This window comes from Stegodyphus dumicola, chromosome 8, assembly GCF_044657685.1.
Source record: "Stegodyphus dumicola isolate Sdum_Otavi_A_Nest chromosome 8, ASM4465768v1".
NCBI lineage: Eukaryota > Metazoa > Arthropoda > Arachnida > Araneae > Eresidae > Stegodyphus > Stegodyphus dumicola.
Window position 1 is genome coordinate 43,951,627 of NC_140775.1, and position 17,435 is coordinate 43,969,061.

General features: G+C 33.4%; 1 protein-coding gene across 1 annotated transcript; it reads left to right on the top strand.

Moving 5' to 3' along the window:
• Nucleotides 1–7,497: 7,497 nt before the first annotated feature.
• On the top strand, nucleotides 7,498–10,073 carry LOC146995796 (uncharacterized). Its single transcript, XM_085822982.1, has 3 exons — nucleotides 7,498–7,616; nucleotides 8,715–8,872; nucleotides 9,318–10,073. Exons 2-3 carry the CDS (start codon nucleotides 8,720–8,722, stop codon nucleotides 10,071–10,073), a joined length of 909 nt encoding a protein of 302 aa, XP_085679108.1. The 5' UTR covers nucleotides 7,498–7,616; nucleotides 8,715–8,719.
• Nucleotides 10,074–17,435: the final 7,362 nt, after the last annotated feature.

Sequence of the window (17,435 nt, forward strand, 5' to 3'; positions counted from 1 at the left end):
AGTTTCCAAGACCAGATTTCTACTGAAATTATTGTTCAGTTACATAAAAGAAGTGCCAAAGCCTTCTTATTTAGGGCTCCGGCTAAAATTATGAATTTTTCTTAAAACTAAGAAGTACCGGAGCCAGCCTCCGGTGGGCTCCGACGCAATTTAAGCCCTGGCTATACGGATATCTTGGTAAAGCAAGAGAAGAACCCATCTTTGGTCATGACCAAACATGGCGCATGATGAGTTTTGATTGTAAACCACATGAGAGGCGGAGTTTAAATACGTCAAAATGACGTCACCAGAGCCAACCAATCAAAATTTCCTGCCAAGTTGAAATTTAGTCTCACCCGCCAGAGACTGCATATCCTAAATCAGATTGAAATTGTTCGTTTAAGCCTCCTACGATGACTCTGTTCCTGGGAAACTTGTGCCTCAAAGGCTTGTGCAAAGTATAAGAATCCTTGGTTTGCAACCATTTCTGGATTTCTTTTGTTTTTACGCGACCTTTTAAAGCACGATGCAAAGCACAACACCCCCGAAGCTTGCGGGGACCTGTGGATCCCGATAGGTCTGAGCCAGAGCTGCGTTCATTGCAACAGTTGTTATGATCTAAACGTACACTGATATTCATTTATATATGTTTAACTTGAACAGAAAAAAATACCCTAGTTTCACGTATATTAAGATTCTAGAAATAGGTCTAAAAACAAGAGAGAAAAATGAATGTTACTTAACATCTCAAAGTTTGAATAAGTAATGATATATATGTTTAAGAACAACCATATTTATACTCTATAAAAATCAATAGGTTTGTACTCAATAGGTATATTTAAAAATTATGTAAGTGTTCATTACAAATTAATTCTTTTAAATAAGGTTTGAACCTGGAGACAGTCATGAGGCCATTGTAAAACAAAATAAAATTTTATTGAGTATCATAATTAATTTACAAATATTCATAGTATTCAATACCTAAGACACCATTGGTAGTACAAAATGTGTTTCTTACTTTATCGAGTACATGGATTAAACAAACAGATTTTACAAAGTTATCAAATCCAAGTAGGTACCTGTCTCATGTTACGTACATTATCAAAGTAAGCACAGCATATTGGGATCTTCAGGCTGTGATAGAATATCAAATTATTGCAAAAGGGACAATTGCTCACGCCTCAGATAAAGTGATGGTTCGTTACAGTCAACATACAGGCTCTGGACAGAAGTCCTGAAAGCTCCTGAACAAAACTGCAGAGCTTGATGGTGAACAAGATCTAGTTTTAACAAAACTGATGACAGAGCGGATCCATAAACAACTGAACCAGAGTCCAGTCTAGAGCAAACAAGGGCTCTGTAGATGCGAAGCATACCGCAACGCTCTGCACCCGAGGAGGTGTTCGCCAACACTTTTAAAATATTTTGCGTTTTTAAACACTTCTTTCTCAGGTTTCAAACATGAGAAATGAAAGTCAATTTTCGGTCGAACGTCACTCCTAAAAATTTTACTTCGGGCGTAACTGGAATAATTGTACCATTCAGATATAACTCAGGCTCAGGATGGAAACCTCGCTTCCTTCAAAAGTGCAGTTACACAGAGTTCTGTTTGGAAAAAGTGAATCCCTGTTTGTTTGACCATTCTTGGATCTTATTCAGAGCCATCTGCAATTGCCTCTCTATGTATCTGATGTCTGCCCCTCGACAGCTAATTTGTAAATCATCTACATATAGTGATCCCAAGATGGTGGCAGGAAGTTCTTTTAATACAGAATTTATTTTTAAACTGAACAGCGTAACACTAAACACACAGCCTTGAGGCAGTCCCCCTCTTCCTGTTCAAAAACATCCGAAAAAACAGAGCCAATCCTTACTTGAAAAGTTCTAGTGTTCGAGAAATTCTCAATGAAAATTGGTAGGTTGCCGCGCAAGCCACTCTCGTGAAGATCCCGAAGTATACCGTATCTCCATGCCTTATCATAAGCTTTCTCAATGTCGAAGAATTTTGAGACAAGGTGACTTCTTCTGACAAAGGCTTTTCGAATAGATGTCTCTAAAAGAAGCATATTATCTACGGTCGTTCGCCCCTTTCGAAAACCGCTCTGATAAGGCGATATAATATTATTCTTTTCCAAGAAGTAGGCTAGGCGGCTGTTTACCATCTTTTCGAACAGTTTGCAAACACAACTGGTAAGGGAAATTGGCCGATAGTTGGAGGGATTCCTCGGCTCTTTCCCTGGCTTAACAATAGGAATTACAACAGCTCTCCTCCATGCACTGGGAAAAGTACGCTCCTTCCGCACTCTATTGTAAAGTGTGAGAAGGGCAGTCAGTGGCTTATAGGACAGATGCTTCAGCATTTCATAATACACGCCATCCAGACCCGGACAAGACCTATGTGTCTGCAACAAAGCTCTCCTTAATTCAAGCATAGTAAAGTCTCTATTGTAAGGTCTTACAATCTAGGCTTAGATTAAAAGGTCAGACCCTCATCTGGTCTGTCATTGGCCAAATTCAAGCCATTGTCCTAGCAGTGTACATTTTGCTTATATGCTTCCCTGACAGTGTTATAGCAACACACTTTTCTTGTAGTGAGAGAAAGCTTGCTTACCTCTGCGATTTTGGATTAACACCTTATTTTCAGAGGCTCATGTATAATGAATTTAAGAAGCTATTTCACTTCACGTTGTTATTTGACGAGACTTTGAATAAAACAAATAAAAAAAGCAATTAGATTTGCATATATTGGCATCCTGACTAAAATAAAGTTGTAACCTCTGTTTTCATGGGACATGCTACAGCTGCTAATATTTTTGAAAGTTTTCAAATGGCTGTTAAGAAACTAGATATATAAAGAAGCTGCTGGTGAAGTATGGATGGGCCAGTCGTAAACTGGAAGTTTTATGAAACCCTCCAACATGAATTCAAAAAAGAATATGGCATTGAATGTATATCTATTGGTAGTTGTGGTTTGCATATTTTGAACAATGCTTTCCGTAAAAAAGCATCCACTACAAGCTGGGATGTACCTTCTATTTTAGGAGCACTGTACCATCTATTCAAAGATTCTTCAGCACTTCGAGATTTTTTAACAGCGAGTGTGCATAAGACTTTGTCATTGAAATTTTGTAACCATAGGTGTGTTTGTGTAGCAAATTTAACGTAATTAATTTAATCACAGTGATCAAAATTTAATGTGTCGATATTCTAAATTATAAACTACACATGTTTTGGTTTTATTAAATTATTAGTTTATTATTGGTATATTTTGATCAATTTAGTTTATCTGAATTTACACGAAAAGATTAGCTGGCGTCGTTCTTTGTCCACTTTCCTTTCAAACTTGGCGTACTCGCCTTCTCACTCAGACAATTGATATAGGTGAATTTCCAAGTAATAAACTCAGTTTTTCATGACAAGAATTAACTTAAACCTTTTGAGTTTAATAACATTAGACATAAAAAAATTAGATCTTTAATTTGTGATTACTTTCGTTTTTCTAACTTTAATTAAAGTTAAGTTATGGTCTTTTAAGTAACGGATTTTTGCAACTGCCTTTGTAATTTCAACTTTGGGGGAGGAAATTTCGCTTTTCCGGCAAAACGCTTACTTTTTGGGTTCTTCAGTGTAATTTCTCTTGGAAAAAGTCCACGGTTGTCATGATTCCCACGTTCTTGCCTAGTCTAGGCGTGGCCTTGCTTGGCGCGTTGGGAGATTCGTTGTAATTTCAAACTGGTTGGTATTTGACGAAAGTTGGTATTTGACGGAAGGAACGGTAGCGAAATATATTGCAACGGATATTAGCTTGTATGAAGTATCTGATTATACAAATTCTTCTTCTACATGGTCATACTAAAAATCTAGCCCTTCAAGACGGTACAAATGTCGAAAACTTATTATCTTTATTTAAACTTGTAGCTCAGTTTGATGCACTGCTAGCTACTCATCTAAAAAATGCCATAGAAACGCCAAGAACTGTCTCATACCTATCACCACAAATCCAAAATGAATTTATTCATCTTATGGCATCTATAGTTCGAAATCAACTAAGTGACATCAAAAGAGAAAATATTACAGACTTTTATTTGATTCGACTCCTGTTATTACTCATTGAGAACAAATGTCGCAAGTCTTTAGGTATGTAGATATTGATTTTACCAACAGAAAAGTTTCCATCAAAGAATCTATAGTTCAAAATCAACTAATAAGTGACATCAAAAGAGATAAATATTACAGACTTTTATTTGATTCGACTCCTGTTATTACTCATTGAGAACAAATGTCGCAAGTCTTTAGGTATGTAGATATTGATTTTACCAACAGAAAAGTTTCCATCAAAGAATCTTTTTTAAGATTTATTAAAATACATGTTAAAGATGCAGCCTATATTGAAAACACAATTTTAGAAAAATTAAATTCCGATCATATTTCATTAAAAAATTGTAGATCACATTGTTATGATAATGCTGCCGTGTCAGGTCACATATCTGGCGTTCAACAAAGAATTATGGAAAAAAATAATAAAGCATTATTTGTAAGTTGTGATAATCACTTATTAAATTTACGAGGAGTCACTGCAGCTAAGCAAGATCCATTCGTTATAACATGCTTCGGAATAATTCAAAACATATATCTCTTTTTCTCACGTTCAACATTACGATAGGAATTATTAAAAAATGCTTTAAAGAAAACAGTTAAACATGAATCTGAAACACGGTGGAGCGCCAAAGAAGAAGCGATTAACGCTATTGTTGGAAAACCGGAAGAATTAGTAGAACTATTAGAAAAATTAAGTGAAGCTGCACTTTTATTGCAAAGTATACTGAATTTTAGTTTCATAACTTTAGCCCATTTCTGGCATTAAATCTTCAAGAAAACTGATAGTGTGCAGCTTAGGTTACAAGATCCTAAAATGAATTTTAGAGAAGCCTTCCATGATCTTCATTCATTAGTGTTGAATATCTGCAAATTAGGTGTTTTAATCTTTTATAACTTTGAACTTAAGCTGACTCATGGTGGCAGACAAAAAAAATCAATATATATATATATATATAACCACAGTAAGTTAACACACAAAATAAACAAGTGCAATTAAAATTCTAAATCAAACACATTTATTAAATTCTTCAATATAATATTATTATTAGTAAATACTTGGGTAACTGATCAGTATCCCCTACCACATATTTTTACTATGAAAATATCGCATATGTCACACAAAATTTCAGCTTACAATAATCAAAGCATTTAATTAATAATTAATTTTATGCCTTTTTTCCCAAATTAAAAAGTTGTAACATATTGTAATTCTCCAAATAAATGGTTCTCATTAATCAGGAATTAACATTTTTCTAACTCCAAATTTAGTAGGTGAAACACATCTTAATCCTTCTAAAACTGGCCTTAACTTGAAATTATAAATCACTTCACAATGTTACTAACTAGCTATATTTGCTTTATATAATTAATGACAATATATACATGCTAGATAAATCATTATTAACTGTTCCACGAAGGGATTAGGATAACTAAGAAAAGAGAGAAAATAATCTTAAAATTTTTTCACTCACAGATGGAGTGAGTGAGTGAGTGAGATTTTATTGGCGCAAAACCAAAGATGATTAAAACGCGCCAAACACAGGATGGGATGATTACAAATGATAAATTAAAATACAATAAATAAAAACAAGTAGACAAGAGTACCAAATCCAGAGGATGAAGGCATAAAAACAAGGCAAAAGAACACACTAAATCCGTGAATTTTCCCAAGGTGGGATTTCAAAATTCTGTACTCCTTGGGGGCGCATATCAGAGAGGGAATGTTCCTCAACGACAGGGCGAACTCTTAAAGCAAAGGTAGGAACACAGGATAGACGTGTTTCAAATAATGTGTTACACGCATTATCAAGTAAGCCCAGCTTATTAGGATGTTCAGGTTGCGACAGGATATTAAAATATTGCAAAAGGGACAATTGCTCACACCTCAGATAAAGTGATGATTCGTTAGTCAACATACAGGCTTTGGACAGGAAAAGTCCTGAAAGCTCCTGAACAAATCCGCAGAGCTTGATGGTGAACAGGATCCAGTTTTAACAATACTGATGACCGGGCGGATCTGTAAACAACTGAGCCATAATCCAGTTTAGAGCGGAGAAGCGCTCTGTAAATGCGAAGCATAGAGCCACGCTCTGCACCCCAGGAGGTGCTCGCCAAAACTTTAAAAATATTTAGTGTTTTTAGACACTTCTTTCTCAGGTTTAAAACATGAGAACGGAAAGTCAATTTTCAATCAAACGTCACTCCTAGAAATTTTACTTCGGCCGCAACTGAAATAATTGTAACATTCAGATATAACTCAGGTTCAGGATGGAGACCTCGCTTCCTACAAAAGTGCACGCACACAGTTTTTTGTTTGGAAAAAGTAAATCCCTCTTTGTTTGACCATTTATGGATCTTATTCAGAGCCATCTGCAATTGCCTCTCTATGTATCTCATGTCTGCCCCTCGAGAGCTAATTTGTAAATCATCTACATATAGTGATCGCAAGATGGGAGGAAGTTCTTTTAATACAGAATTTATTTTTAAACTCAACAGCGTTACACTAAGCACACAGCCTTGAGGCACACCCTCTTCCTGTTCAAAAACATCCGAAAAAACAGAGCCAATTCTTACTTGAAAAGTTCTAGTGTTCAAGAAATTCTAAATGAAAATTGGTAGGTTGCCGCGCAAGCCACTCTCGTGAAGATCCCGAAGTATACCGTATCTCCATGCCTTATCATAAGCTTTCTCAATGTCGAAGAATATTGAGACAAGGTGACTTCTTGTGACAAAGGCTTTTCGAATAGATGTCTCTAAAAGAAGCATATTATCTACGGTCGTTCGCCCCTTTCGAAAACCGCTCTGATAAGGCAATACAATATTATTCTTTTCCAAGAAGTAGACTAGGCGGCTGTTTACCATCTTTTCAAAACAGTTTGCAAACACAATTGGTAAGGGCAATTGACCGATAGTTGGAGGGATTCCTCAGCTCTTTCCCTGGCTTAACAATAAGAATTACAACAGCTCTCCTCCATGCACTGGGAAAAGTATGCTCCTTCTACACTCTATTGTAAAGTGTGAGAAGGGCAGTCAGTGACTTATAGGACAGATGCTTTAGCATTTCATAATACACGCCATCCAGACCCGGGCAAGACCTATGTGTCTGCAACAAAGCTCTCCTTAATTCAAGCATAGTAAACTCTCTATTGTAAGGCTCAGATTTGGAAGAGTTGAATGCGATGGGATTTACTTCTGAGTGCTGCTTGATAGAAAGAAATGCAGGTGAGTAGTTTCTGCTGGAAGAAACGGCAGCAAATGTCTCACCAATAGTATTCGCAATTTCTTCTGTGGAGCTAATCACTCGGCCATCTTTTTCCAAAAAGGAAAGTGAGTGGTCTGCATGCTTTTTTAACTCTTTCCCAAACCAGTGCCTCCTAGATTATAAAGCCAATGGACAGGTTGTAGAAACAAGTGTGACGTCAAAGTTAGTAGGCCCACGTGATGTTCTCGAGGTTTGGATTCTCAATTGGGAAGCCATTGCTTTGCGGTGTACATAGACTGGAATGTTAGCACGTGCTGTCGGGGAGAAGAAATACTTGGTAAGTTCGTATTTATTGAAATGTAACTTTATATTTTGTTCATTGAAATAAAGGCTTGCTATTACTAATGCTGAATTAAATTAAGTATTAATTGCTTAATTATTAGTAACACACGTATACTTATTATGTTTATCTCCGTATTGATTAGCCATTATTATTATTATTAATCTTATTTCTGAATTTACTTAATATATTTTGTTTAAGTGCATCACCGAAGTTTTAATTTTATGTGTGCAGTATCTAATGTTACGTATTTTCTTTTATAAAAGTTTTTTTTATTATTTCATTACTGTTTTACGAATTTTTAACCTAATCATTTATACAAAGCTTAACAGTTTTTAAAAATGTAATTGAAAGTAAACCTATACAATAAATCTAGTTAAATTAATAATTACGTATATCAGTTAACAAACGTATGTACGCTAATATGTGAGTGTGTAGAATAAATATAATAGCTAATATGTATAGCTAATATTGAGTGCATTGTATAATGAGTGTAAGTATAAGTGAGAATGGCAAACTTTTAAAGTTATGTGATTAAAGCGTTCAGTATTTGAAGAACAGTCTAGTAAAAACGTTTGTTTTATTGTGAGTTTAATTATGTATTAACTTATCACTATTGAAAGATGTATTTTATGTGGTTTCTAAATTTATACTGTGTATTTGCATACAATGTATTTAAATATTAAAGCAGTAAATTCATCTTAACATTCCATAAATAGTGTTTAGTTTACCAAACAAAGTCTTTCTTCAGATTTCACGTATATATTTTACTGTTCAATATTCTAAATATTCTAAACATGATTCGCCTGAAGTTTGATATTATTTTCATTTCACTGTTTCAGCATGTTTTAAATATCAAAATTATCATCATTGATGCAAGTAATAATTTCAGTATAATAATAGATATCTTAATAGAAGCTTAGGTGTTCTTCAGATACGAATTGCTTGAAGTCTCATTTATTCAAATGTTTGAATGACATTTGAAATTCTCCACCGTTGGTTTATGATGTATCGAATTTCAATGTATAATTAAGCAAATTTAAATTGTTATAACATTTAGTATTTATATAACTGATTTTTGTACTGTTTTTACAGAAAATATGCCATTTAAATGCTGTGTAACTGGTTGTCGGGGAAATTATAAAGGTACTGAAAAGGTGCATACATTTTCCTTTCCCAAAAATGATGCTCTTAGAGAGAGGTGGCTAAGAAATATACCTAGGAAGGGCTTCTCAGCAACTCCATATTCTCGGGTAGGTGTAATCCTAATTAATTTATTAAGATTCAATAAATTGTTGGTAGAATATTCTTAGTCTGCTATGGAAACTTTCTGCAAGCTATAATTTTTACCTCCCGCCAACATGTATAAATAGGTTTCAGTGTATAGTTTTCTATTTGATGAATCAACAAATTACATTTAATTTACAAACAATCAAGGGCTAATGATATTTCGAAGCTCGTTGCTGTATAAGCCATAGAATAGGCAGGAGGTCGTATGCTGTCATGATCAGATTTTTTATATGTAGTGTTAATTGATCCTTAAATATTTGAAAAAAAATATATGCATTTAAAATTTAACCTGCCCAAAGCATTGCCAAAGCTTGAATGTTTTTATTTATAAGGAAAGTGATTCAATCTTGCTTTACAGTTGGTTGTTTTAAGAAGTTAGTTACATGATGTCTTCCTTTTACTTAATAGGTGTGCCATAAACATTTTCAACCTGATGACCTCATCTGGGAAACATCAGCTTTCGATGAAAAAAATGGGAAAATCATTAAAGCTTCACTGCAGAGACCAAAACTAAAAGAAGGCGCTTTTCCTAGCATATTTGATGGCTGTCCATCGTATTTATCTTCACAAGCTGGTAGTTCGAGAAAAAGTCCGAATGAGAAAAAAATGGAACGAGAAGCAAACCTCATGATGAAAGCTATTGCTCATAGTAAATTATCAGCTGCTGAGTATTATAAATCGAGGACATTTTCAGACTTTAATGAACTTTTAACCTGTTGTATGCAATATAAATTTTCTACATTTTGGAACGTTGTGCACAAAGACAATATCTTGATGTTTTTGAATTTAAAATGCACTGATGGATGTGTAAAATTGCTTTATGCAGTCCACATTACTGCAGATCTTTTATTATCTGTATCGTTTCAAAATAAGTTATTGACTCATATCAGTAGTAAGTATAATGAGTTACCTATAAAAGTAAGTAATATTAATGAAATTCATGAAATACTTGATCATATTGAAATGTTAGAAACTAAAGACTTAATGAATTCGATTGAAATTATAATCAACCTGATGAAATCTTTAAGTTTCACAAATGAAGGTGATAAAATTTTATTTGAGTTCATGATTGAACAACTTTCTCTTGTAAAATGTAAGCCCCAAAATCGTCAATATTCATCCAATACCTTCTATGTTTTATTTGTTATCGCCCCAAGCATATAAATTTGTCCGACAATCTGGTAATTTAATTTTGCCTCATCCAAGTACTATGCATAAAATAAGTTCTAAATTAAATGTAAATCCCCAAAAGGAAACAGATGATATGTTGTTTTTGGCATATGCTAAGCAAAAAGCTTGCTATCTGAAAGAGCATGAATTATATGTTTCATTAATGATGGATGAAATTCACATCAGACCTTTTCTTGACTACAAAAGTGGAGATATTGTTGGAATTGGTCAGGAAGTTGATAACTTAGCTTCTAGTGCACATGTATTTATGATACAGAGTATTTTGTGCTGCTTTAAAGATGTTGTCCATATATTACCATCGAAGAAAATGACAGCTGAAGTTTTGTTCACTGTTTTGAAAAAAATAATTGTTGGTCTTGAAGCAATAGGTTTCAAAGTAATTGTTGTTGTTAGTGACAATAATTCCATTAATAGAAGATGTATATCTCTGTTTAATAATCCATTATCAAATTTTGTATTTCCTCATCCTGTTGATGCAACTCGTCCATTGTTTTATGCAGTTGATTCTGTTCATATTATTAAAAGTGTTCGTAACAACTGGTTAAACTAGAAAAACCCTGAACAAGCTATGTATTTTCCAAATTTTGACTTGTCTTCAAATAATGTATGTACCTCTTCATTTCTTACTTTAAAAAATATGTATGAAGCTGAAAGTGGTAATTTGTTAAAATATGGATATACAATATCTCGTAAAGCTCTGTGGCCTACAAATTTAGAACGTCAAAGTGTGAAACTGGCTTTACAAATTTTCAACGATCAAACATCACAAGGCCTGAAAGAATTAGGAGTAAAGCATAATTTGTTAAATTTTCACGAAACATCTGCATATATTAAAATATTTTCGTCGTGGTTTTCAATAATGAATGTTAAAACACTAAACAAGGGGGTACATTCTTGTGATGACTTCTGTAAACCATTAGTACGGAATGAATCAGACAAGAAGTTTGTATTTTTAAATAATTTTCTTGATTGGTTGATGAAATGGAAAGAAATGAAGAGTGATACGGGTAGGTTGACAAAAGAGACACTTTCTGCTCTTATATTAACAACAACGTGTATGATAGAAATGTGTAGGTATTGTCTAGGTGAACTCAACATGTCGTATTTTTTGCCCGGTAAAATTCAGACAGATGAATTGGAACATCGTTTTAGTTTATATCGCAGGATGGCTGGAACAAATTATCATATATCACTTCGACAGGTTTTTGAAGTAGAAAACAAACTACATGCATGTTCTGTATTAAATCTAACTATGATATCGAAAAGTAAAGGGACAATTGTTATCGATGACTTTTCTAACTCTTTTGATTTGATTAATGATAGTTCCCATGAATCTATTGTAAAATATTTTCATAATTTCAAGCATATTAATGTCACAGATAATGATCTTGAAACTATGGTTGATAAATTACCTTTAATTGCATACTTGGCTGGATATTGTTGCCACTCAGTTATGAATAGGCTAAAATGTGATGACTGTGGAGGTAATTTAGTTATTGAAAAGCCACTAATAATTCCTCCCAATTTCAAACATATTCATAATTGTGATAGAGGTGGGTTAAAGTACCCATCTGATGTCATTAATGTGATACTGCATAATTTTATTGTCATACAGAAGCTCATAAGCCCTGAATATGAAAATAGTTTCCTCCAAGTATGTAACCAATGTAATTTAATATCCACTATGACATTAGAAATTCTTATGTCTAAGGAAATTAAAATTATTTCCTGTAAAAACCATTTGTCACGTAAAATTATGCAACTGCTTATATACTCATGCACAAATACTGTTTTAAACAATTATTGTAAATTCAAAAATGATAGCTTTTCTAAATATTCAGATAAAAGAAAACTAAAAACACTTGCTATGTAAGCATAACAAACAAAGAATATATTAGAAATGTACCAATATAATTTTTTGGCCTGAAAATAATTTTAGTGCATTTCACTTTTTTAATTTTAATTGCTCTCTAAACATGCATTAGTAAATATATGTGTAATTTTATTATTTTTGTAATTTAATTTTTTGTTTCTGTATTAAAATATTAAAAATTATGGAATTGTATTTAAATATGTTATATAAATAAATAATTTTAAAGACTTCATTTGTTGTACTGTATTATTTTATATAGGTAACAGCAATAGTTGTCCATTACATGCCAGCAATTAATTTAGATTTATGTTAATGTTTTTCACATCAAAATATTTTTTCATTTAAAATATAAACTGTATGCTTGGATGTTACTTTTAAGTAATCTTTGTATAGTATTATATATATGTGATATATTAGAAGTTTGTACGATGAGAAAACTTAGTAGGTACTATGTGTATATATTTACATGCATGATATTTTAATCACAGGGTTAGAAATATGGATGCGTAAACCCAGAAATTCGGAAATATAATTGAATAATTTGGAAAGATCTTGAATTTGGGAGAACAGATGAACTTGGGGAGGGGGGAGAAAATAAAATTTAGGATAGTCAATTTTAAGGTCGCCAATTATTTCTTAACATAGCCATCATATTTTATTATATCTTACATATGTAATTATGTGTTTGTAGATGCATCTGAAGAAGCTGTTGGAAGCACCAGGATGGGAACCTACATCCAAATTGGTTTTCATTCTAGAAAATTAAGGTCTTATGAGCAAAATTATGCAATTACTGAATTAGAATGTTTTGTATTGGTGATGCAGATAAATTTTATTAATACTTACTCAGTAATTATTTTACTGTACACACTGATCACGCTGCTTTAGTTTGGCTTAAGAACATTAAAGATCTTACAGGTAGGTTATTTAGATGGTCTTTAAAATTATCTATGCATGATTTTGATATAAAATATGAAAATAGTTCTACTAATATTGAAGCTGATATGTTAACTAGAAATCCTATTTGTCAACATTTAAGTTTGGAAGTTAATTTATTCTCATTAGAAGAAATTAAAGAGCATCAAAATTTAGATAATGTATATAATCCTAAGTATAAAGAAATTAATGATGTGTTAACTATTAAAAAGCAAGGATTATACAAAATCATAATAGCAATCTCTCTTTGTACTAAATTACTTTAAAAGGCTCATATTAATCTTGTCAATATTATTGGTCAGGAATTGCCTGTCCAAGATGCTAAAATTTTTTGTAAACATTGCGAAGTATGTCAGTTTAATAAGAAAAGTAAACAAAAGAGATTTGGTTTAATGTGAACCTTTTGAATTATTATCTATTGATACTGTTGGTGGTTTAAACTATTATAATTATATTAAAATGTATATTCACTTAATTATTGATCATGCTACTCATTAAATATGGATTTTTTGCTTCTAAAAGTGTAACTACAGATAGTTACATAAATAGTTTAAGACAAATTTTTCAAATTCAAGTACCAAAGAAAATTTTAAGTGATAGAAATGCTGCTTCTTCCAAATTTAAGCACTTTTTAAGAAATCATAATGTAAAACAATTATTAACTACTAACGGGCCTCAAACTAATGGTAAAGTTGAACGAGTTACTCAAACAAATATAATTAAACTGTAAATTAAATTCTTATCAGGCTAATATTGCATGGACAAAATTGTTACCTCAAATTACTGAATAATGTAATAATACACCTCATTGTGTTGCAAAATTCCCGCAATCTTATTTAATGTATGAAAAATTGCCTTATGATCCTCTACTTGAAAATCAAGAAGTCTGTCCACCAATCCTTTCTTAACATAGCCAGAGTACTTAATTATATCATATATATATATATATATATGTTATAATTTCCACACGTTTGAGAGTATATTTAAGACTAATAAATGTAAATTTTCCTTGATGAAATTTTAAATTCTGATTTTCAAGGAATATGATTTTATGAAAACATGATATTATGTCTATAGATGAGATAAAAACAACATATCAGAAATTTTTAAGATATTGAGGAGTTTTGGTTTTCAGAACTAATTTTTAATTGAATGATTTGAAAATTCAGCATCTACTAATCGTTTTATAAAGCCAAATTCGATATTCAAGATCAAGTTTTGCTGGACTAAGTATCAAATCTTATTACATTACATATGAAATTTTAATGCATCTTTAATGAGTTTTATTGCTCTTGCATTGTAATGTTCAAAGATATTCCGATAGTAAAATAAATTTTTTATTGCGGAAATATAGTTTCTGGATTATTCTGAGAGTTCATTATTTAACGCAAATTCATACTCGTATGCACGGAGAAATCGCTATCGGAAGTTCCGCCGTTTCATATTATACGGCCTAGTGCTCGTGACGTCACAGACCAGTCCAACGACTTTATATCTATGAGGCACTGCCCAAACCCGTTTACTATGCGTAGAGGATGTTATCGATGACACATAGGAAATCCAGGAATCACTCTGGCTCTGCCTTCTTACTTTTCGTGCATTCGCTTTGGCTTTCTTAAAAGCTATGAGGTTTCGCAGAGTAGGATATCTACGAAAAATTCCCCATGCTTTCTTCTCTTTTTTTCAGTGTTTCATGACAGCCACGATTCCACAATGGTCTCGTATATTTTAGTACTTTGTCTGACGTTCTAGGAATAGAAAGTACAGCTGCCGCAATAATAGTATTAGTTACAGCTTCAACAGCATCATTGATATGCGCATCTTCTACCATTTCATCTGTCAGCTCTGCAACGGAATAGAAATGCTTCCAGTCTGCTCTATAGGATCATTTAAATCTTGCTGATCAATGTGCTCATTAGGAGACAAATACAGAGAAAAAAATGGAACAACAATATCAAAATTGGCTTGAGTAGCGACAACTTGGAGGGATGTCGTCAAGGAAAGTACATTTGAGGGATAATCCAGTGAGGTGAGGAGACTTACACCTCCACTGGCACGCTCATCTGCAAGGTTATCCTTCCTGACGAAAGAAAACCTCTGAAGTTTCGCATGTTGTTCTGGTTTCAGATTTGTTTCCTGTATTGCTAAGCACACAGGATGATAGGCATTTATTATAGATTTGATGTCAGGTGGTGGTGGTAGATTTATGGCGCAAAGCTCAATAGGCCATATGCGCCAAACACAGGATTCTTTTTTAACATATAAACTAAAGGGAAAAAATATAAAGACAACAGCACACTTTTAAAATCGAGGCAACGAAAAAGATATTTAAATGATGGGATGAAAATGCTGATTATGACCTTGATAATGAGATATACAGTATAGATATAAAATCCTAAAACATCTGATTAATTAAAATTCCAATGTAAAATCTCCGGACAAAAATCAAATTAAATAGAAACCTGTTTCCTTGAGGTAGTGAAACAAATTGAATTCGTATTGACCTCTCTTCCGATTAAACGGTCGAGAGGCAGGTCACAGCTATTAAAATACTTCTCACGAAGACTATTAAAATATGAACATTCAATTAAAATGTGATAGACTGAAAGACAAACATTACAAGTTGCACAAATAGGCTCGTTCTCAGCTTTCAGAAGGCAGTTATGTGTCACTCTACTGTGACCAATTCTAAGGCGAGTCAAAAGAAATTCCTCCCTGCGATTGCTAGTAGTATCCCAATGCTCTATTTTAGGCTTCACCCTTCTCAACTTGATATGAGGTTGAATGTCCCAAAGTTGCTGCCATTTCTTTCGGATCTTCTTTTTTATGACAAAATGGATATCTTTAATAGGGATGAGGCGTCCGGACATTTTAACAGCAGATTTCGCAGCAATGTCCGCCACCTTATTGCCCTTTATTCCTGTACATCCGGGGACCCAGCAGTACAGAAGTTCAAATCCACCACGTGTCAATTTAATATTCAACTTGAGAACATCCACTATCACAGGATTCTCAGTGCTAGAAAAGGATTCTAAAGCTTTCAATGCACTGTAGGAGTTCGTATATACAATGAATTTTCGAAACATAGCTCCTGTAACTATGTCTGTGCTCAGCAAGAATTTCTCTGTAGATGCTCTCATTAGTAGTTTAATTTCCGTAATTGTGGAAAATGTCAAGAAGGTGGATTTCTTCATTTTCCCAACGTGCAATTTCAAAATGCTGTACTGCCTGTGGGGAAATATCAGACAGGGAGAATTCCTCAATGAGGGGACGATCACTGACAGGAAAAGAAGATGCTCATAAAAGGTCACAGCTATTGTCACGTATACACAATTTATAAGGATGGTCAGGTTGAGATAAAATATTAAAATACAGTAAAAGAGACAACTCCTCACGCTTCAAACGGAGTGATGGTTCGTAACAATCAACATAAAGGCTCTGGACAGGAGACGTCCTGAAGGCTCCAGAACAAATCCGTAGAGCCTGATGATGAACAGGGTCTAGTCTAGTTTTAACAACACTGAAGACCAAGCGGATCCATAAACAGCTGAGCCGTAGTACGAGAAGCTAGACTCCGCGCTGTACCCTCATGTAGCTAGCCAATTAAATTAGACTTCTCGATGACATCAGCTTGTGGGCGTTGTCTTCTGTTACTTGACGCGATCGAAGAAAGTTGAACATATTCTTTGACGCGATGGTCCATTTTAACTGTTGACTATCTATCTGACAGTTGTATGTTTTGGTAGTGATTGAATGCGTACGGCATGTCTTCTTCGGAAGAGTGCTTTGCATGTATTGCGAAAAAAGTTTTAAAAATAGGGTGCAACTATGGAGTATACTTTAATACTCCGTGAGTGCAACTTCGAAAACATTTACGCAACATGCACAAATTTTGAAGTGAGCTGAATCACACTAAATGCGGAGAAGAAGGTTGTTTGGAAGCTTCTCTACAATAATGAATTATAGAGAACATTTAGACAATCTGCTTAAGTATGAAATTATAAGTAAAAGTTTAGATCTGTCATTCCCATGAAGACAAGGTTGTCATTCCTCACCTTACATTTATTTGAGTACGCAGTACTTTAATTTTTTCTCTCATTTTAAGGAAAATAAAATTACTGAAAAAGTGCTATTTTCTCCTTTGCTCTGCTTGAATTAATCGTTGTTAAACTTTTTCGGATCTTAACGATGTGAGAAATGTTATAAATCTTGCTCTTTATCTTTTATTATCAGTAATACCAAAAGACTTACCAACATTCCACTTGCAAATTACAAAATTATTGAAACATTAACGTACCAGTTAGTCTTTTTGCATCTCTTGCATATTTATGCTCCTTGAAAACTACGTTTATGGTATAAATTCATCACTCAATACATAAATTTTAATAACACTGTATATTTTTCAGTTTCATTGTCTTAGTTTTTAAAAATTGGGTACTCCTCTATAATTGGGATCAGATTCAGAAATGAACATACATACATTTCTGAATCTGATCCCAATTATAGACGAGTACCCAATTTTTAAA